The sequence below is a fragment of the Asterias amurensis genome, chromosome 13, assembly GCF_032118995.1.
Source record: "Asterias amurensis chromosome 13, ASM3211899v1".
Taxonomy (NCBI): domain Eukaryota; kingdom Metazoa; phylum Echinodermata; class Asteroidea; order Forcipulatida; family Asteriidae; genus Asterias; species Asterias amurensis.
The window spans coordinates 15,661,230-15,684,980 of NC_092660.1; the positions used below are offsets into that span (position 1 = coordinate 15,661,230).

The 23,751-nt window shown below is 36.6% G+C and overlaps 1 protein-coding gene across 1 annotated transcript in view; it reads left to right on the top strand.

Moving 5' to 3' along the window:
- The window catches only part of LOC139946275 (receptor-type tyrosine-protein phosphatase F-like), a 40,978-nt gene extending 23,701 nt beyond the window's left edge, over positions 1-17,277 (top strand). Inside the window, exons 32-45 of the mRNA XM_071943899.1 lie at positions 181-257; positions 357-393; positions 2,015-2,112; positions 2,408-2,527; positions 2,783-2,940; positions 3,761-3,896; positions 4,715-4,864; positions 10,985-11,084; positions 12,041-12,117; positions 12,659-12,790; positions 13,577-13,708; positions 14,405-14,559; positions 15,415-15,550; positions 16,311-17,277. Of these exons, the coding sequence (XP_071800000.1) occupies positions 181-257; positions 357-393; positions 2,015-2,112; positions 2,408-2,527; positions 2,783-2,940; positions 3,761-3,896; positions 4,715-4,864; positions 10,985-11,084; positions 12,041-12,117; positions 12,659-12,790; positions 13,577-13,708; positions 14,405-14,559; positions 15,415-15,550; positions 16,311-16,397 (1,595 nt within the window). The 3' untranslated portion in view covers positions 16,398-17,277. The remainder of the gene's footprint in view (positions 1-180; positions 258-356; positions 394-2,014; positions 2,113-2,407; positions 2,528-2,782; positions 2,941-3,760; positions 3,897-4,714; positions 4,865-10,984; positions 11,085-12,040; positions 12,118-12,658; positions 12,791-13,576; positions 13,709-14,404; positions 14,560-15,414; positions 15,551-16,310) is intronic.
- Positions 17,278-23,751: the final 6,474 nt, after the last annotated feature.

Here is a 23,751-nt window from a genome sequence, read left to right on the forward strand (position 1 = left end):
CTGCTTCACCATTAGGCACAGATTACAACGTTTTCTGTCACAGGTTACCAACAAAAATGAATGCATTTTCAAATAACTAACGGCATAGGTACCTTTGTAAAAATGTTTGATTGACACGAATGCCCTACAACACCTTAATTATATACTATATAATGGCCACTGTTTTATTTTTATTATCAGATGACCACTCACGTGTTGTGCTCGAGCCACTCGAAGGACATCCACATTCGGACTACATCAACGCATGTTACATTGACGTATGTGTTAAGTTATTTACGTTTCCATGGCAAATAGTTATGATAATTTATATTCCTAAACTAGAACTCAATTGATGTATATTATTTAATTCTTGACAGGGATACAAGTACGATGCCAAGTATATTGCATGCCAAGGTGAGTACACAACATTTGATTTCCAAAGTACGATTTGTCGATTTGTTGTATATTATTTTGTTTTTATAAAAGAACCATACAACTCATCAAATCGTGCCTTTTCGTTTTTATTACTGTAAAATGCCCATTCAGACCCACCAACTTTTGTGTTAAAAATTAATGGAACTTGGTGTCAATTCATTTTTAGCCAAAATCCGTCAAAAGGATAACGATCCTTGTACATTCTGTCAGTTGGAGAGTGAGAAGCTGGTTCATTTATTTTGCAGATGCAAGTTTTCAACTTTGTTTTGGACACAATTTGGAGACTGGATAAAGAGTACTCTTTAGTATAAACATTCGTTTAGACAACGAAGCTATTCTTTTTGGTATTACACAAAAATCGTGGAGTGGTCTTAAACTGATCCTTCGTTTGTGTCGTTTCCATATTTATAAAATAAAGATGAGTCATAATGGACTTTCCCTTGCATTATTGAAACTGGATTTAAAGCTTTATTATACTTTGAATAAATACATCTCTAACACCAATTATTCCACTGTTAATTTCCACCCAAAAATGGGACTCTTTCAAATGATCGGTTCAAGGTTAACTTTGCATTTTGTGTTTTATTTTGTTGTTGCTGGATTTTCAGCGTGTTTGGTATAATATGAGGAGTTGTCTAAAGTGTTGATAAATAATTTCCTCCGGTAAAAATAAAAAATAAAAATAATAATTGAACAAAGCCAAGCAAATCTGGCATGCGCATTTTTCATCACATCCGGTCATTTATTTGTGAAAACCTGAATCACCAAGAGTAGTCAGAGTTGGTTGATACGTGTTCACTAAAAGATGAGTATGAACGGATTACTCATTAAGGCTATATTGCTATTTTGTTCAAGAAATGTAAAATAAGGACTGATATTTTAGTAGTATTAAATAAAACCTTGTCCTTCATGCAAAAAACAAAAACAAATTCGAACGGCGTACTCCGACCCAGAACAACTCAGTTTCGGCAAAAGCCGGTGACCCACGAACCGTTCATACTATGTGTGTGACGTCACACCACGTACCGAAGCTCTGTACATAGTGTATCGGATCGATCGTACATACATTGTATGCGGAATAACATCGGACACTATAGGCTGCATTTTTCGACCCCCCCCCAAAAAAAAACAAAAAAAAAACGGCGAAAATGTCCGATAGCAACGAGTATTGGGAAGACCATAGATGGTTTACAAATCCGCTTTGATTCCAGTGTTGGTTTCTATAGCCGGGAACCAGTACAGGGCGGGAAATTTCAAAATCGAAGAATCGAGGTCAATTTTTTTCAGTCAAATTGTAGCAAATTTATAAGGAGAAAAACATGACCACAACAATGAAATGATAGCTGAACAAAACATAAACAAGTTCCGATAGTGATTTTAATGTGGGAGTACCGTTCTCATCCATCTTGAATTGCCTTCCACTTATCTGAAACGGTTGGATCTGAAACTTCAACAATGGTCGTAAGTAATTGAACAACGTCTTAATACATTCATACTTAGTAAGCACAGCACACGCGGTTTTACTGTTAAAGATGCAAAATTAACGGTGATATAGCTTAGACTCTGCTCATTTTTTATTTTCAACTGCATTTTGTTATAGGCCCCAATCAGACGACTGTGAACGACATGTGGCGCATGGTATGGCAGGAACGTGTTGGAAAGATCATCATGCTCACAAACCTCGTGGAGAATGGAAAGGTGACAAAATTGTCTGTTTTTCATAACATAGCTTAGTCCCACCAATACAAAATTGGTTGCAGTTGAGAACAAAAATACCTAACCATAACAAGACCTAACCTAACCATAACAAGAGATGTCACAAGTAAGTGCTTTACTAAGTGAGTATTTTTGTCATTTAGTCGCAGCTCATGGTCAATCTTTGTGACAGACAGTTGATAATCTTAAAGACACATGCACCATTTCATTCTTTTCTACGGTAAAACATCCATCGGTATGTGTTGTTCATCATATTATTATCATTTCTACAATGCAGGATAAATGCGAGAAATACTGGCCAGACGACGAGTCGTTCACGTATGGTGACATTTTCGTCCGAATTGTTGAAGAGAAGGCAAATGCGACCTTCATCTTGAGGACTTTTCACTTGTCAAAGGTAATTTAATGTGGTTTTACCCCCAAAAGTGCCTATCAGCAGAACTCCTTATCAGCATTAAACCGTTTCTTGCCACTATGAAAAAAAACAGTTTGTGAGTTAAAGTTGTCCTTAATTTATTTGTTTTCCTCCTTTTTTAGACAGGAGTTTAACGACAGTTTTACTGAAAAGCTTTATGTGTCTTTGATGTTTGAAGCTTCTTGTAGTCATTAGAATAACAAGTAACCTCTTCCTTTTTTTCTTTTTTTTTTACAGAGCAGCGAGCCCGAGGGTGAGTACCGCGAGGTTCTGCAGTATCATTACATCACGTGGCCTGATATGAAGCCACCCGAGTCATCGTCACTTTTACAGTTTATTGGACGAGTACACGCCTCAGAAACGATCCAACATGGTCCTACTGTCGTGCACTGCAGGTATGCTCAAATAATTAGACCTTTATCATGATGCTACCATCTTCGTCATGTTCTCTCTATTAAATAACAGTAATGGATGTCAATATTCATTGTACAAAAAGGAACCAGACTATATCTTCATCCAGCCTCGGTTTGGTTACATTGATTTGAATTTGAGGAAACCAAGATGGCCTCCCGTGACAAAGGTATATTGTTTCGTGCCTGCTGCCGTATCAACAAAGTGAATGAAAATGTTATAACTGACATACAGATCCTTGTCATTTGATTGGTGGAACTTACTTCACGTGACATTCACTATTATATTACTCCCATCCGCACCGGCGATCAGAAAGACCTATTCGCCCATGGTAAAAAGCATTTCCCATTCAACAGTTAGGATCATCCTTGTTCCCAATGTTTTTGAGCAGTACAGCGCCGCCGCGCCACTGTTAAAACAAAGGAGCACCTGTGCAAAAGGTTTTGATCCAATTTATGCATTGATATGATTTTTAGGTTGTCAGTAATTTGTGTGATTTTTCATAATGTATTTTATGATTTTTCATAAAATACATCAAATGACAAGGATCTATAACATGTCAGGTAGATAAAACAAATATTGGATGGCTTTAATTCGTGGAATGGAAAGAATATTATCGCTCGGTAAAATTTGGACTGTTCCATTTCACTCGGCTTCGCCTCGTGAAATGGAACAGTCCAAATTTTACCTTGCGATAATATTCCTCCCATTCCACTCTAAGCCACTCAATATTTGTATACTATTTGCCTCTTCTGAGTGTTAAACCTACTGCTGCAAACTGTTTGTGTTGTCTTTCTTATTTAGTGCTGGGGTTGGCCGAACTGGAACCTACATAGCATTGGACGCCATGATGGAACAGGCTCAGGCAGAAGGACAGGTCGATGTACTCAGCTTTGTGCGGAACATGAGGGACAAGCGCTACTTGATGGTTCAAACTGTGGTATGGGAACAAACTTTAACAATTTCTAAGTTACCTCAACATGGAAGTTTTTAGGGTCTTTTTAATAATGCTTTGACATTATTGCTATTTTAAAGTTATACACTTTCAACTTCCTTGAATGGAACATCTAACTGACTGGCACATCAAGCAGCAAACATTTTATTAAATTGAACTGCAACTGTCATGCGGTCAGTGGCAATGTTCATTCTGAACCAGAACTTCTTTCCCAAGCTGACAATTAGGAAACAAATATCTGTTGATCCTTTTCTTGATTAATGATAGCCCCATAAGTGGTCAAGCCCTATCTGTGAGAATGATTGACACTCCTTTTGGGAGTCTGTTACTTACTTTCTTAATCCTCAGCAGTTTGGTATACATGTTTCCCACTTGTAATACAATTACCGCAATCAACCGACAACTCGCCCTGTAATTACCTTGTTGATCCTTTCTTTATGACAAATGATTGACACTCCCATTGACTGGTGCAATTACGTTTGATCTCAATCATGTCCAGTTTGTTATACATTCTTTCGACTTGAAATTGCCGCAATCAAAATACAAGTCGCCCTGTGCTCAAATGGTTGATCCTTGCTCTATGAGATATGATTGACACTCTTATTGAGGTGCAATGACTTCTTATCCTAATCCGCTGCAGTTCGTTATACAAATTTCGTTCAACTTGTAATACAATTGCTGCACTTAAAAGACCAGGTTTCATGACCTGGTTTTGTGACCCCTTAGGAGTAGAGTAGAGAGTTCCATTAAACTTTAAAAGAATGAGTTATGTTATTTTAATTATACAATTTTCATTTGTACAGGGTCAGTTCAAGTTCATCTACGAGGCTTTGTTGGAGTCCAGTCTGTCCGAGAACACCGCTATCTCAGTGGATCGATTCCCACAAGATCTTATCAAACTGAAAAAGCGTGATAAGAAAACTGGAACAAACGGCATGGAAGACCAATTCCAGGTATAATAGAAGTTTCAACGTATGCATTAAGTATTACATCCGAAACCAGACATTAAGTGTTTGTGAACAAACACGAAGCTGTTCCGTGACGTTTTGCTTGGATTATGTGCTTCATTGCCCAAGGAATCTATAACTGAAAAAAAAGTTTCAAAAAAGTTGTGTAACTCTTGATATTACGTCACACTTCCCGGTTGACCAGCAAGTAAAGGTGAAAATGGGCCCACAGCTACCAAAGACTAATCTGCAATGCTAAGAAGTCTATAATTGAAAAAGTTAAAAAACCGGTTGTGAAGATCTTGATATATAGTCCCACTTCCGGTTGACCCAGAAGTAGAGGTCAACATAGGGTCACAGTTTTCCAAAGTTAATAAGTATTGCCTTAGAGTCTATAACTGAAGTTTGAACATTGGCTTTATACTTCTTGAGATATGGGCCCACTTCCGGTCGACCCGGAAGTAAAGGTCAACATGGGGTCAAATGTGTTTCAAACTAATCTTGAATGCCCAAGGAGTCTATAACTGAAAAAAGTTTGAAAATCGTTTGTATATTTCTTAAGATATGGTCTCACTTCCGGTTGACCCGGAAGTAGAGGTCAACTTGAGGTCACGGTTTGTCAAAAGTAATATTTTTTGCCTAAGGAGTTTATAACTGAAAAAAAGTTGTAAAATCTGTTGTATAGTTCTTGAGATATGGCCCCACTTCCGGTCGACCCGGAAGTAGGGGTCAACTTGAGGTCACGGTTTTTCAAAATTAATCTCCAATCTACACAGAGTCTTTAGCCACAAACTGTTTTAAAATCGGCCGTATACTTCTTAAGATATGGTGTTTCAAAGATTTTCTAATTTAATATGCAAATGAGGGTCATGTGGTTAATTAGTTACTAGTTGACTTTTTTTCTAAAAACAAATAAAAGATGCCAACATCACGACATCATCTTGTTAGATTCTCCCCAGAGTCCTCAACCCATATAGGTCCACAGTGTGTTGCAAGAGCCATAGAGAAGTTCAAACATTGCAAAGAAAGTGACTGCACCCAATTTATGAAGTACTACGTTGTACCCATGATGCCAAGATTCTAATTGATTAATTAGTTAATAAACGAACATTGATTGCTTTTATGGACTGAAACAAATCTTATTAGAATCAGTGTATTTTTCTACACAAAATATGATATTTAGGAAACTAACAGATAAATAATTTTGAAGTTATTGTGTTTTTGACCAGTTCAAAGTATAGATTTGAAGAGCCATTGCTTTTGTGCACAGACACAAAACGTGCATTAAATGACGTCATGGTGACGTCCTCCGAAATGTTATGTCAGAAATCACCTGAACAGGACCTGACTAGTGTATAGCTGAAAAAAGTTTCAGGATCGGCGGTCTATATTTTGAGATATGGTGTTAACTAGGTTTGCTAATTAAATATTCATAAGCTTAATTAAGGCTTATTAATTAACAATTTTAGCATTTTTTTACGATAAGAATTAAGCTTATGTTCTAAACTTCAATTTGGTATAATAAACTCACTCTTTCGTATTATGGTTTAGGAGATTAGGCTGCCACAAAAACGTGTACAAACGCTATGGGTTTTTAGGAGAAACAAAGAATAATAATAATAACTAGACATTAAGTGTTTGTGAACAAACACGAAGCTGTTCCGTGTTGTTTTGCTTGGATTATGTGCTTCATTGCCCAAGGAATATATAACTGAAAAGAGGTTTCAAAAAAGTTGTGTAGCTCTTGTTATAAAGTCTTACTTCCCGGTTGACACGTTACTAAAGGTCAACATGGGCCTACAGCTACCAAAGATTAATCTGCAATGCCAAGGATTCTATAAAATCGGTTGTGTAGATCTTGATATATAGTCCCACTTCCGGTTGACCCAGAAGTTGGTATCATCTTGGGGTCACAGTTTTCCAAAGCTATTATTTATTGCCTTAGAGTCTATAACTGAAGTTTGAACATTAGCTTTTTACTTTTTTAGATATGGGCTCACTTCCGGTTGACCCGGATATAAAGGTCAACATGGGGTCAAAGTTGTTCCAAACTAATCGTGAATGCCCAAGGAGTCTATAACTGAACAAAAATTGATAATCTGTTGAATAATTCTTGAGATATGGTCCCACTTCCGGTTGACCAGGAAGTAGGGGTCAACTTGAGGTCACGGTTTTTTAAAGTTAATATTTTATGCCTAAGGAGTTTAAAACTGAAAATATTTTGAAAATCTGCTGTATAGTTCTTGAGATATGGTGACACTTCCGGTTGACGCGGAAGTAGAGGTCAACTTGAGGTCACAGTTTTTTCAAATTAATCTCCAACCCCCAAGCAGTCTTTAAGAACAAACAGTTGAAATGTCGGCCGTGAAGTTCTTGAGATATGATGCTGCAAAGATTTCCTAATTAACATGCAAATGAGGGTCACTGGTGGTTAATTAATAAAGAATTTTAATATGTTTAATGATAGGATTTAAGCTAAACATCCTAAAGCTTCCATTTGATATTATTTGACGTGTTTAAAAACACATAATTAATTTGTAGGATACTCCTTTATTTTCCTACTCCTGCCGATAGGAGGCGCTGTTATGAGACATTTCAATTGCACGATTTCTGCACGGTAATGTCTCTATCTGACTCTGTATTTGTATGTGTATGTCGCAGAGCCCAACACTGTCATAAAATGTCAAGTTATAATTTCCCCTATAGAACACGGCCCAGTTTTATGGCTCTGTCTGCTTCAACCAAACTCTGCCCATTTATTATACAACCATCCATTCTATTACTGTGCAGGCGCTGAAATATCTGTGCAATTAGTTCAAAGCAACGATTACATATGATAAGTTTCCCCGCGCACAAGCAAAAATATCCCTGCTAAGCTGTGAAATATGCGAGCTTAGAAAAGCACACAAACAAAAAAGATCCCTGCTATAAGCAGTCTATTTCGCTTGACGTAAGCGCAGAATTCAATTCTTCTGCAGAGCACTGAATCTTTTTCATTAAGCAAATTCCCATCATGACTCGACTAGTCGCACCTCAAACCTAACTACGACACTTGTCGAGATAAAATACAGATTCTCAAGATTTGTGCCGCTATGTGCCGCAAAGGCAATATTAATTATGTTGCGAATGGGTGTGACTAGTAAATTTACTACTCGACTAGTCGCACCTCAAACCTGACTACGACACTTGTCGAGATAAAATACGGATTGTCAACATTTGTGCCGCTATGTGCCGCAAAGGCAATATTAATTATGTTGCGAATGGGTGTGACTAGTGAATTTTACTACTCGACTAGTCGCACCTCAAACCTGACTACGACACTTGTCGAGAAAAAATACGGATTGTCAAGATTTGTGCCGCTATGTGCCGCAAAGGCAATATTAATTCTGTTGCGAATGGGTGTGACTAGTAAATTTTACTACTCGACTAGTCGCACCTCAACCCTGACTACGACACTTGTCGAGATAAAATACGGATTGTCAATATTTGTGCCGCTATGTGCCGCAAAGGCAATATTAATTATGTTGCGAATGGGTGTGACTAGTGAATTTTACTACTCGACTAGTCGCACCTCAAACCTGACTACGACACTTGTCGAGATAAAATACGGATTGTCAAGATTTGTGCCGCTATGTGCCGCAAAGGCAATTTTAATTATGTTGCGAATGGGTGTGACTAGTGAATTTTACTACTCGACTAGTCACACCTCAAACCTGACTACGACACTTGTCGAGATAAAATACGGATTGTCAAGCTTTGTGCCGCTATGTGCCGCAAAGGCAATATTAATTATGTTGCGAATGGGTGTGACTAGTGAATTTTACTACTCGACTAGTCGCACCTCAAACCTGACTACAACACTTGTCGTGATATAGTACGGATTCTCAAGATTTGTGCCGCTATGCCGCAAGGGCAATATGGGCAGTATAAATTATGTTGCGAATAGTAGTAAGCAACAGAACTAGTTCACCAAACAGGTAGTCGGGACAAATTTTTAATTATGGTGCGAATGGGTGTGACTAGTGAAATTTACTACTCGACTAGTCGCACTTCAAACCTAACTATGACACTTGCCGAGATAAAGTACAGATTCTAAAGATTTGTGCAGCTATGCCGCAAGGGCAATATTAATTTGAGCAACACAACTGGTTCACCAAACAGGTAGTCGGGACAAATTTTGTAGTCGATGTGTGGACACGATTATAACGGGAGTAGAGAAAATTAGTAGTCGCGACTCAAACAATAATTTGTAGTTGCGACTTTAACACTAAGCACACTAGTCGCCCCTGCCTACTTTTGTCTCAAGTAAAGCACGGTTTTTCCTGCGAATGCAAATCAAATTTTTAAGTCACTGTTTTCGCAGTGAAAGTTTCGCAGGATCGAGTTGGGCACAATTAGTCAACTGTAGCAAATTTTTGTATGCGAATTGTGACGTGAAGAACACATTCCCCGCTAAGCTGTAAAACACGCTTAACACACAGTTCCCTGATTACGTAAGCGCTGCGATTTTTTCCTTCAAAAGCCATTGGCCCAGGACCAAACTACATAATAGCTTTTTTAACACAAAAGCAGCTTAACCATGCCTCATGTTCAAGTTGTGAATCCAGATGTTCTGCTCAATTTCTGCAATTTTTGTAAAGCAAAGTGTTTTCCCTGTTTATTATAAGCAGCTCTATAAAACTGAGCCACTCAACCACCAGAGAAACATCACCATAATAAAATCTCTGCTTTTGTATTCCTGTCAAAGAGTTTTTGTTTGTCATGGTCTAATTTCCGAACGTAACGCGAAATATTGGAATTAGTTTAGGCAAATGGTCCCCGGCGCGAACAAGGTGACTTTACCCGTAAATAAATCCAAATCCCGCGCGGTCTATTTTCGTCGTCCACGCTCGTCGCCTGAAATGAACCCGGTCCACGACGCACCATGCTCAGGCTTGTCAAATTTTGGGAACAAGTTTAGACTTGTGCTAGTCGGTGACCGTAAGAAATCTTTGTATATTGAACAAAAAAAACGCAATAACACCGGTCGAAAATGGGATAAGGACTTGGTCAAGTCAACAATTTACAATTTTGACTATTCAAATCAAGTTTTACGCCGTACCCATGATCTTTGAAAAATCTTCCCCGGAAAAACAGGTTTTTAAAAATAGTTACACTGTTTCTATAAGTTCTGATGCTTTTAAAATGACCATCAATAAAATATATCTTAATCTAAAGCAGTTTTGGGAAGTGTACAACATGTAATTTAATTTTAATCGAATAAATTATGTTTCCGAAAGCTGGGTTTGTTTACAATTCAAGAGCCATTGTGTTTGTGCACAGACACAAAACGTGCAATACATGACGTCATGGTGACGTCGTCCAGATTTTTATGTCGGAAATCACATTAACAGGACCTGACTAGTGTATAGTTGAAAAAAGTTTCAGGATTGGCGGTCTACTTTTTGAGATATGGTGTTAACTTGGTTTGCTAATTAAATATTCACAAGCTTAATTAAGGCTTATTAGTTAACAATTTTACATTTTTTTACGATAAGAATTAAGCTTATGTTCTAAGCTTCAATTTGGTATAATAAACTCACTCTTTCGTATTATGGTTTAGGAGATTAGGCTGCCGCAAAAACGTGTACAAACGCTATGGGATTTAGGGAGAAACAAAGAATAATAATAATAATAATAATAATAATAATAATAATAATAATAATAATAATACAATTAATAAAAATCTCGACGAAAACAATACCTGTTCCGACGGACGGTCGGAACAGCTAGTAAAAATAACAAAAATCTCGACGAAAACAAAACCTGTTCCGACGGACGGTCGGAACAGCTAATAAACACAATGTATTCTGCACATCTCTGTGGAGTGATATTGTTGTTTTCTTTGGTTCCAATACTTATATCTTCAAATATCATTTGCATACTCAAAGTCCCTTGGAGAGGACCCTAGTCTTTACAATGCCCATGTGAAAATTGTTTGGTCACATTTTTGTTACGTCTTCATAACGTAGTTGATAATTAAAGACAAACTCTAGTTTTATGCTTTTTGCTTCCCATTCGCACTTGTTTGTCGTTGTAATGATTAGTATTTTATGTCCAACTGTGGTACTACTTTTATTTTAACAGATGTTAGATACTTTCACTGCATCAATGAGTGACGACCAGTGCTACGGAGGGAGGCAGCCTGACAACGCAGACAAGAACAGATTTGAGGATTGCATTCCAAGTATAACTTTTCTATATAATAATTTGTTTTTCTGTTAGTATAGTGAACCAAGAAACACGAGCCGTCTAAAAAAAGACAAATTTTAGTTTTAAAGGAAGTGGCCACTATTGGTAATTACTCAAAATAATTATTAGCATAAATCCTTTCTTGGTGACGAGTAATGGGGAGAGGTTGATGGTATAAAACCTCTGAAGTGCCATAGTTTTCGAGAAAGAAGTAATTTTCATCGAATTTGATTTCGAGACCTCCGATTTAGAACTTGAGGTCTCGAAATCAACCATCTAAACGCACACACCTTCGTGTGACAAGGGTGTTTTTTTATGTCATCATTATCACGCAAGATCGATGACCGATTGAGCTCAAATTTTCACAGGTTTGTTATTTTATGCATATGTTGAGATACACCATCAATTGTGAAGGCTAGTCTTTGACAATTACCAATAGTGTCCACTGCCTTTAACATTATTGTAGTTTATATCTGGATTCAAAGGTGAAGCTTCACACAACACAGTCACCGTGTTCACCTAAAATAGTATACAATTTAACATTGGTATCCGAGGCAGACGAGGTAAACACTCCAACCTCGCATTTTGTAAATCAAATTGTTCAGAATCATCATCGAGAAGTAAAACAACTTGTGATTAGACTATAATTCATATCCATGGCCAGTCGCGAAACATTATGCCCCGACTTCTTGACAAAGTAACAACAGGTAAGCAGGAAAGTAGCTAATCAAACAACTTCTGAACTTTGATGTCCGTATCACATTTTCTTTGAAAATTATAAAGCTGGGTAATAGAAAGTGAGAAAAAAAGTTACAAAGGAAAAGCTACATTTTGTGAACCCTGTTCTGCTAATTGTTTCCCCATCTACGCAACAACTTTTTCAAATGTCGGTCAAATCAACCCATCATTAAGATGCAATATAAGCTAACGAAAAGTCTGATACCTTGCTAGGGGACAGCACCAGACCATACCTGATGACAACGGGTGACGAAGGTAGTACTAACTACATCAATGCTACGTTCTTAGAGGTAAGTTAAAACCAAAAGGCTCATGACATCGACGATGTCTGGCAAACTGGCTGGAGCAACTCAATGACTGATTGTCTTAAACCAAAAGTGTAATTTTACACCATTGCTTCGTTCTGAGAGTTAAGAACCGTGCAAATTACATCGATGGTATCCAGCCAACCGACTGGAGCAGTTCGATTTGTTTTAACTTATATGATCAGATTGTACTTTGCTGAGTTCTAAGACGATATTTTATAAGGTCCAGTGATGCCAACTTGCTTGCCGTTCCACCTTCCAGGTTGAAAGCTTATATGGGGATAGAAGTTTCTCAGTTGCAGCCCCCCGCCTGTGGAACGGCTTGCCTCTCACCCTTAGATCACAACCGGAAATATCTTAATTCAAATCCAACCTCAAAACTTACTCCTTCAGTAAAGACTACCATTATTTTTTCCATTGGTCATATGAATAGGTTTTTTTCTAGATACCAGCGCTTTATAAGATTTATTATTATTATTTATTATTAAATATTATTCGAATGTTTGATTTTACTTTGGCTATCCAGGGTTCCAGAGGCAAGCACTCCTACCTGGCCACACAAGCTCCTCTACCCAGCACGATGGGTGATATCTGGCGCCTTGTGTTTGACTATAAATCTTCCTGCATTATTATGCTCAACTCCCTGGACAATGACCCAGTGTGTGAACAAACATAAAGTTTTCTTATAAATGTATTCTTTAAATTTAATTTATTTCAAACAGTAGTACTTCATAAACTAATATCACTCCGTTGACAAGATGACACATAACTTACTATTATTTCTTTTTCAACACAATAACCTCGTTCTGGAAACAAACTGGAACAAATGTTATCTTTGAATAGCTTTGCCACATAATGCAATAAAATAAATAAGCGTAATTTAAGTTGACTTTGAAGTTTATTATTGCATTATTATTCCGAAAATCTATGCGTATACTTACACTAAAAGAAACGTTACAGAATTTGTATAAAAAAAAATCGTGAAGATCACAGATTTACTCAAAACTTATTGATGATGATAGTAGAAAACATCACTTGAAATATATCTGTATGAAATGTAATATTTGATGATAAATAAATAATCTAACTTCGCGTTTGAAGTTTATCGCTCAGTGAGCGTTTTATTCATTTTTATTTTGGCATCGATGCAATGCAAAATTTGTAATCGTTTTTTACTATTTTCTCGTGACCCAGATGGCCGATCGATCTTAAACTTCTACAGGTTTTTCAGTTTATGTATATGGTGGATTACATAGAGTGCTTACACTGCCAGCAACTGATTTGTTAGCAAAACCAATTATGTAATGTTCCTTTAAGATAATGTGGGCTAGAATTTAATACCAGGTTGAAGTTATTATTGTATTATAAAAGTCGTTTTTTACTTATGAAATAAGTAAACAGAAATGACTCAACTATTGTTTTTATTTGCCCCACTCACCAGCAGACCATCCCACAGTACTGGCCGGACGAGGGCAGCTTGAGCTTCGGACCACTGACTGTCAAGTTACTGAGTGTGGATCAACGTGACGAGGACATGGTCGTGCGACAATTCGGCATCACGTACCCACTAAGAAATGTCAGTATTTGTTGCAACAAACAATTGTAGCTATGTTACTGTTGTTTGTCTATTTTTTGTAAACCTCTGTTTATACTATTTCCGTGTGCTGTGTGAACGCACGTAAAAGAACCCAGTGCACTTTCATTTATTCATTCATTTATTTTATTTTTACCACACACAAAGAAACGGTTATCGAAATGATTGGCAGCATAATGCGCCATTGTTAACCATTACATTGTGCTATGTAAAAGGAATACGTAGGATTTGAAACTTTGCATAGTGGAAATAAAATATAGCAGAGTTTGCGGTAACACCATGTAAGGACTATCTCTAAATGAGTTGGGGTGGTTCTGAAAAGAATCATTAGCTTAACTCGACGTTTCGAGAGAAAGGAATACGTATCACAATCCAGTTCCATCATTGCATGAAAATACTGTATGACTTAAAAATGTAAACCCAGTGACAGATGTGCACGCTATGTTATAAGAAGCCACTCTTACTCAAACTATTTAAAATGAAAACCCCCCATTTGGCTGGAAAAATTTATATACACTTATGAGAAATAGTTATGTTGGAAAAAATATTTCTCCTATTTGTGTAAAAACATAAAATAAAACTTAAATTGTAAGTAGGCCTACATTTGTTTTGACCTAATCTTGCACAAAAGTCCTCGTGTAATTAATTTGTTTCATTCTAATTGAAAACATTAATTAGCAGAAAGAGGTGCAGACTGTATGCCATATCCAGTTCCTGCAGTGGCCCCAAAAGAAGGACCTCCCAAGCTCGCCGTCTAGTCTCCTTAAATTGATTGAGGCTGTCAACACGTGGACGGAGGAGCATCCTGATGGACCACTCACAGTCCACTGCATGTAAGTCTCGCTTAAAGGCAGTGGAAACTATTGGTAGCTATAGTTACTAAAAACAGTTATTAGCATGAAACCTTACTTGGTAACGAGTAATGGGGAGAGGTTGGTAGGATCAAAAAACATTGTGAGAAATGGCTCTCTCTGCAGTGAGATAGTTACCGAAAAAGAAGTAGTTTTCCACGAATTTGATTTCGAGACCTCAGAATAAGATTTTGAGGTCTCGAAATCAAGCATCTGAAAGCACACAACTTCGTGTGACAAGGGTGTTTTTTCTTTCATAGTTGTCTAGCAACTTCCACGACCAATTTAGCTCCAATTTTCACAGGTTGTTGTTACTATATACATATGTTGAGATACAGCAGGTGAGAAGACTGGTCTTTGACAGTTACCAATAGTGTCTGTTGTCTTTAACACCAGATTGGTTTAAAGTGTTTGACTGGTGGCAAATGTGAACGATAAAACCAAAATACCTTTTGGGTAGCAACAAAAATCACGTATAAACCCAAAGGGAAACGGAATGAGTAATTTTAATAAGTAAATATTTTGTTTAATACATGTTCAAAAAATGAAAATGTACTAAAATTGTATCGTCAATTTGGGTGTGACCCCTGGCTACAGCAGCTAAGGGTCTCAGGCTTCTGAATGTCACACAGAACAAAGTAATTTACAACAGGTAAAACCCCATCTATATGGCAAGATAGCTCAGTTACTTAAACCTGAGGTCGTTGGTTCTAATTCCGTATTTGTCTTAGTTCAATCTTAAATCATGTTTTAACAAGGTATTGTCAGTTGCCGAGTAACCAAACACTTGTTCTAGAGTTGTTCGATTAATTGTTACTATATTATTCTCTTTATCAGTGACGGAGAGGGTTGCAGTGGGACATTCTGCACCCTGGTCACCCTCTTAGATCGACTAGAGCAGGATGGGGTCATTGACGTCTTCCAGGCAGTTAAGAAACTCCGCTCAACTCGAGCTGGAATGGTCAAGACATTGGTAAGAATATTCAAAATATTACGGTCCTGCATAAAACAGTACAACAACAGCATTTGACATAGCTGAAGAAAATCAGTAACTCTCAAATTTTGTTCGACTGTATTTTTTTGAGAAAACAAAAAGAGGTTGCTGTTGCAAAGAAGTAAAATTTGTAAAATAACTGCACAAAAGACATTATACACTTTCGGTACAGACAACAAAAAAGTTCACAGATTTACAAATAATTTACAGGGTTTGCAGAAGGTAATGGTGAAAGACTTCTCTTAAAATATTGTTCCATGAAATGCTTTACTTTTTGAGAAAACATTAAAACAATATCAATTCTCGCTAGCGAGAATTACGGATTTATAGTAAACACATGTCATGACACGGCGTAACGCGCGGAAACAAGGGTGGGTTTCCCCGTTTTTTTTCTCCCGACTCCGATAACCGATTGAGCCTAAATTTTGACAGGTTTGTTATTTTATATACAAGTTGTGATACACAAAGTGTGGGACTTGGACAATACTGTTTACCGAAAATGTATAATGGCTTTAAGTTGTCTTTTTTAATTGAACTGGGTCAAGAGTGGTACTGGCTAAAGAGCCAGACGGATTGCCAACAACAAACATTGTTCACCACATTCTGTTTATACTAAAAAATAATGTTTGCCTTGAAATTACTGGAAGGCGTGAGAATAATCTAACCGTCAAAATTTGTTGTTGAAATGCATTTTCATGTTAAGTTAGTTATTTTGTTTTTCTGTGGTTCTTTATTTTAGGCTCAGTACCAGCTGTGCTATCAAGTGGTCAAGTCGTATCTGGATGAAGCTTCATCGTCAACTATCTATGAGAACGTACACCGTTAAACGGGATCACATTGCATGCATTAAAGTATCGGTTTGGCTGCGTAAATTGCTCATATCCTTATCAAGTATTGTCTATGCATATAGCAAGTTTTTTTATATAATTAAGTGTATTGATTGAAAAGTATACACATTTGCATATTCAAGATTGGTTAGTTACTATAAGTTAAAGTCATGTGCTTAATTGCTATAATAACCATGACATCTTTCTATGTTGACCATTACACAAATAATTACCAAGGAATTGTTCTGAATCATGAGGAGTCAGTCCATTTCCCCTACCGAAAAACCGAAATGGTTGTGCCAAGGCAAAACAGTGTATGCCAGTCTATGGTATGCATTGATAAGCTGAAATGTCAAGTATCAGCAGTGTGAACAATTTTCATAGAAAAGTAATTTGTCTCAATACTGAAAACTAAGGTCACAACTGTGTTATACTCATAGACTTATTGTCGTCACAGCGCTGCAATTATTCAAGTTTCCAGGGGGAATAGAACCGCGTGTGTATACAACCAACGGAGGAATCTTTAGTCAATCTAAAATGACAGTCCAACAAAATCACAATGAAATGATTGTTTATTCGTAGACGATTGTTGCTTGGCGGTTCTTAGTGATAGTACACACAAAAAATGATTCAAATGATTTGAGCAAAATCACATAAGGTTAGACTACGATGATGACATTATGACCTAGGCATAATTTCGAATTTTGAATGTACTCTCGTTTAATTACGAACACATAAGATTAAAGTCACCTGGAAGTGGTATTTTTTCAAAATAAAGCTTTTGTCACTAATATATGTGTTTTGATGAGTGGAATGTGAATAAACGGTTAACTAAGGTTTAAAAAAGTTATGTTATTTACAAATTTAAGAGTAGGTTCCGATCAGAGAGGGCGCTGTTCGTGACGTCAATCGAGGCAGACTTTGCCTGCAATGCGTAGAGTAAACACACTTGCAAAGTACATGAACGGTTCAAGTCGTGAGTTTGTACGTTTCAATTTTATTTATTTTTTTTGCATTTTTTCGGCAATGCCGACCAGGTGTATTGCTGCTGAATGCAAAAAAAACCACTCATTGAAACGTACAAACTCACGACCTGGACCGTACATGCACTTTGCAAGTGTGTTTACTCTACGCATGGCAGGCAAAGTCTGCCTCGATTGACGTCACAAAAGGGGTAGGCGGAGTCAGCCCCCATAAAACATTTTTTTTTTTTTTACATATAAATCGGGACAAACAATTACTAAAACAAATGTTGTTATTGTTCATAAGCATATACTCTTATGTTTGAAAGAAAAAAATATATATATTTCCAGGTGACTTTAAAGAATTCAATTGCATGTAAATGCCGTGCACAATCACAGCTAAACAACTTTAAAGATTGAGTTGAGTGATTGTGTTAAACACAAACAAGACAATTGAGGGCGGTATGCTTACGGGGAGTTTCGCAAAACAAAAGGGGAAGATGAACATATTTTCGGGGTGATTTAAAATTTATAATAGTGGATATGACATACTTGCATGAACAACTTTATTTCATATGCTTTAAGACATGTTTGAATGTATAATACGCAGACGCATTGTCATATTATGTAAATCATAACTCGGCTTTAAATTGTTTCTTTCTTAGCAATACTTCTTGGATTGTTCTTGAGCGTTTTACTTATTTTATTTAACTATTATTATTATTTTTATTTTATTTTTCTCTTGATGTGGAGTTATATTTCTCCGTTTATTCAACATTCATCAGCAAAGGCATACATCAAATAAACACACTATCAAAAGACACTCCAGTAAATACTTCTAATATATAACAGGCACAGTAAGTAACAGAAGCTCAGAACTCAGAAAATAACAAAAATAATAACAATAAACAAAATAATTAAATAGTTAAATGAATACCTCTATTATATATACAAATATCTACAGTTAAGCGTGACTCTGGAATCACGTGGTTCGGGAAAAAACAATACTGACAACAACAAAAACAAAAACTAGAAAAACCTGATACATATGGGACAAAGGAAATAACTTGGCCCTTGGTAAAACAGGCAATTAGTAATTAAAACTGACTTCGTCCTTAGTGGTGAAACACAAAGCATTGTTCCTAGTATAGCAATTTTCGAATGATTCTGGTTTTAACCTGTTCTTTTCCATTCGAAGAAAATATTTCAAAGATAACTTTAACTGTGAGATGATGTCGATTTCTGCTGGTCTGAAATAACTATTAAACACCTTTTTGCATCGAATATTCCAGATCAGCCTAAGCAATTTAGCAACAACGATGGCCTGAACCGGTTTTAGAGCATATCCAAGAATTATGTTAGAGTCGTTTAAATAAAAATGTTTGTTACCTGTATATTTGCTAAGCAATCTTTCTACAAAAAATCCAAGCATCCAATGTGTGCGAACAGTAAATGAAAATATGCTCATGAGTTTCTCTTTCTACATTACAGAGCGGGCAAGATTCTTCTCTAACAATACCAATTTTAAGCAAAACATCTTTAGTAGGTAAAATTCTGTGTCTAAGGTTGTACATGAATTGTTTATCATCAGGATCCATATAAGTAGTTCTTAAAATCGCTGATCCATATCGCAGACCAATCAAGATCTTGACTAATACTGAATATATTTTTGCCAAATTATAGTTGGCTGAAAGGCTGAATCAAAATGCTATTTGTAAGCACATGTACTGTTTTTCTTTCCAAAAACGCCATTGTAAGTTTACTTAGATAATTAATGTCAAATCATTTATAAAATGTTTTAGTTGATATTACTTTTCTAGAAATGATACCGTTTCATGGATGTTAGCCATACACAGTTGAGTGTTCCTTCGATGTTTTTACTTGATCTGCTCTTATTTGGAAAAAGAAAGTTTATTTGAAGTTCGAACACTGTAATACATTATAGAGAAAAAAATATACACATAATTCGTTAAAATTATACACAGAATTCGTCAAATGCTTATTTAAAAACATCTTACAATTTACTCAATAATTTTAAACTACACCTGTAAAATTTACCAAAGACGTGAGTAACGATATATTAATATTCATTTTCATAAGTATACTGCATGAATCATTAAATAAAAAAAAATAAAAAATAAAAATAAATATATGTACACAGACAATAACAAGTGATCAGCTGACAAAACAAAACTAGTTTGCTGTTTGTGCTATATTTAATGTAGATAAAATCAAACAGACATGTATTTATGTTAAACTTGGATAAAGTAATATCCAACAAAGAAAACTATACCCTAAATGAGTCAGGTTATCTTCCTATGTTGATTGGCATTCCCTACTTGTTTTTCTCGTGTAATAATAGCTTTTTGTATCACTGACAATATAATATAATTCAATATGAACTGGGATTTATATGTTATGTACACCAACGAACATAGGGAAAGGATCGACGATCAAACAGAAGGAAGATAATAAACTAGCATCTGATGAGAAAATGAGGGACCAAAGCCATTTTGGGTTAATAGCTCTACTGCTCTATGTGTAGGCATGAAAAAAAGTAGTTTGGTATACTTGAAAACTACTTGCGGATATCTTTTATATACTTTATTTGTCACGTTTATCAAAATATTATACAAATAATGCGGTTTACAATTGTAATCTCACTGACTTTGAGTTTACCAAATAATTCAGATTCCCTTAAAGGACAGGTTTTTGTTTTTGTGGGAACGGAATAATTTTTGGAGGGAATGAATTGATTGCGGGAGAACGACTTTGTATTTCGAGTGAAAACGGGTTTTTAAAGGAAACGAAAAAACACTTCGATAAAAACATACTATTGTAAGGGAACGAACAATGGTTTCAATATACTCTGTTTGTCAGTTCCTTTAGAAGCTCTGCACCGTGTGGCTTGTTAAAAACGATACATTATATGAATATTAATCAAGACTAAACAATAAATCAGTAGCAATAACCCAGTGGCATTGTAATAATTTGACAACATTAAAACACGTTCAGTGTACTTATTGGAAGCGTTTCGATTATTATTATTTTTTTTTTAACCATAGTAACTAGTTGTAAGCTTACTTGTACATCAAAATAAACAGCTAAAACAAACCTAAAAAAACAACAATTTTGGCAACTTTAAATTCTCGTACTTTGTGTTTATATTTTTTATTGATAATAATATTGACAGTTTCCACTTGACTTACCCTCTGACCTTTTATGTTATTACTAATAACACTTATTTTACGCACAACTTTACCGCGTACAATTGTGTTATCCCAGCTGCATGGTCCTCATTGGCAAAGGAGTTTCACCTCATTGTGAGGCACTTTAATTTTAGGTATAAAGTATTACTTTATGTCTATGTATTAGCCTGGTGATAGATAATTTACTTTTTGTTGCAGACCTTGTAAATACAATTAAAGGTTCGTGTATAATGCATTTATACAAACAATGTGTTCAGTGGGTGTGTACAATGAAAACATGGTTTCATTTTGGTGTTTGGACATGTCAATTGGCGGGGAAGGCCGCCGGCAAACTTCAAATGTTTATGGTGACTTGTTTGTGAAGTCAAAAACATGGATGACTTTGGGTATGGTGGTCTTATTAAAAATCATATAAATATAGTGTAAATTATATTGTATCCATGATAACTAACTTAATGTAACCCCTGGATAGCAGCCGTAAGTTCTTACATCGAAATATTTCACAAATAAGTGAGTGGCAATTTTTCCTTTAGTTCTCGTGACCGTAGTTCATATCGCTATGCGTGAGGGTGCAGGGGCTCCTCTGTTTTCAAAGTATCGACAAAAATGGTTATGCAGACTTAATATTGTCCGTGTGTATTTTCACTGCGTTCACAGCGCCAATAAATTATAAAGTCATATGAGTATCATTTGATATGAAACACTGTCTTGGTGGGGAACAAAAAAGCTTGAGAATTTTATGTTCACTTTGATTATTCGACCTTGGTTTTTAGTGGTCTGGATGAATATTTGGCATGAATTAAACTGGATAGTTCCTTTTCTTAGCTCAACAGGAAATATAAAAGTTTATCGCAAAATGATTTGGGTATTTTTACAACGGTTCTCAAGAATTATTATGTTATGCAATGATTTTGTGTGTTGTGTTCTTACGTTTCCTTGAACAGTAGTGGTAAGGTTTTTTTTTAAGTAAGGATAGTTTATCTGCAACCTTAATCGGGTTAGATTCTTTATAAAATAAATAATTTACAAACTACATCACATAATCTTTTAAAACAATAATTATTAGATTTTTAAAAAAAAGTGAAAAGCTAAATATTAAACAAAAGGCTAGTAAAAAAACGACAAACACCAAACGTGGTTATTGATACTCATTATGAAGACTATATAAAACAATTTTTCTGTGAAATATGTTTATAAAGCTGTCTTGCCCTCTGTCAGCTCTACATATTGCCTAACCATCCACGAAGACAATTGGAAAACTGAAACCTTTGCATATTCTTGTTCTATCTTCATTTTTGTGTTTTTTATTTGTATGCCGTCTGACTCACACAATGGGTTCAATCCATTTTCGACAGTTTTCCTTCTTAAAGTATAGATTTGATCAAACGAAACATGAGGTTTTGTCTTCAATTCTAAAGATAAAACGACAGCAATGTTAGAACAGTGTCAACACGTAAATACAAAACTAACTAAAACATTTTTTTTACTTTTTGTTCTTCTGTCCCTTGCCAAAAGATTCGTTTGCCAAAGGATTCGTAGGATTTTAAAACTAATTTTAATCACCACCATTATTATTAACATTCAAAAGTTAAAGCATTTCCTGTAATCATGAAGATAATATTATAATGTTATGTTTGTTTTGGTTCGCTGCCAATAGCTGTGCTGTGTACCCCATACCCTATGCATGATTTGTTTGTAACAACAACCCTGCCATGTATCAAAACTCTGAAGGGCTTGCATGGGTCAACGTTCATTTTTGACAAGGAAGAGGGTGTCAGGTATGTCTCACTACTTTCGATCTACTAACACTATTGAGATTAGGTCATTCCCTCGTTTCATGAATTGGTCAAGATTTGAGAATTGAGTGTAGATGGAGACTTGTATGCATGGGCGTCAATCAGGGGGGGGGGACAGGGGAACATGTCCCCCCCCCCCACCTTTTGGAGGGTGGGGGACACAATATCAAATTCCCCACCCCCCCCCCCCCACCTTTTTGACCACCTTTATCACGAAGCCCAAGTTTTGCACTGTGTAAAACGAAACCCTGTATCCCTATATGGGCATTAATCCTGTGGGCAAAGGATGACACAATATCCCTTCTCAAAATTGGCCCTAGATTGCATCACAGAGCATCTAAAATGCAAAATTCTCCCGGGCCCTTAATCGGGCCCGCACCCAGAGCCCTTATAATCGGGCCCGCACCCCGAGCCGTAAAGGCTTCTCACACGCATGCTCATCGTTGACAGATTTGCATCTCCCCCTTGAAAGAGTGGAAGGGACGTGTATAGGGGTGGGGTATACCCCACCCCTACCCCACCCCATCCCATCCCATTTTGGAAGGGTGGGGGACACAGTATCAATGTTCCCCGTGTCGTTTGACCACCTTTACTTTATTATGAAAATCGTGTTTTGCACTGAGGAATTGTGGAGCACTGGAACACAAATATTCACACAGCTCATTGTTCTGTTTCGTTTGCCAATGGCCGCTTAATGGCCTAAAGATTGCACTACAGATCATCTAAAAATACAAAATTTTTCCGGGCCCTTGAGCGGGCCCGGACCCATGCCGTAAAGGTTTCACACTCACGTGCTCACTATTTGACAGTATTTTCCCCTAAAACTTGGTTCATAGATCCGCACTTGAAGATGTTGTCAACCCAAAAGGTTTTACTGCTGCTCACATTTTACAGATGTTCTGTTCCGTTCTGTATGCCTCTTATTGGATTAAGATTGCACCACAGAGCATCTAGAATGCAAAATTTGCCCGGGCCCTTAATCGGGCTCGGATCCATGCCGTAAAGATTTCGCACCCCTGAGCTCACTCTTCGACAGATTGTCCCCTAAAAACTTGGTTCATAGATCCGCACTTAAAGATGTTGTCAACCCAAAAGGTTCTACTTCTGCTCACATTTTACCGATGTTCTGTTCCATTCTGAGAGATTTGCCCCATAAAACTTGTGTTTAATAGGTCTGGTGATGATAGGGATGAAACGCCGTCTGAGCGTTAGAATGCAGATACAATATTGATATAACGAAGCTATAATTGAGTTGCTTTTTAGGTACAATAACTATGATAGCAAGATTAGGTGCATCATAGCTTAACAATAGGCACTAAATTTCAACATCTGAGAGGGGGAACACACCCCTCAGATTCACTAGATTGCACCAGAGAGCATATACGG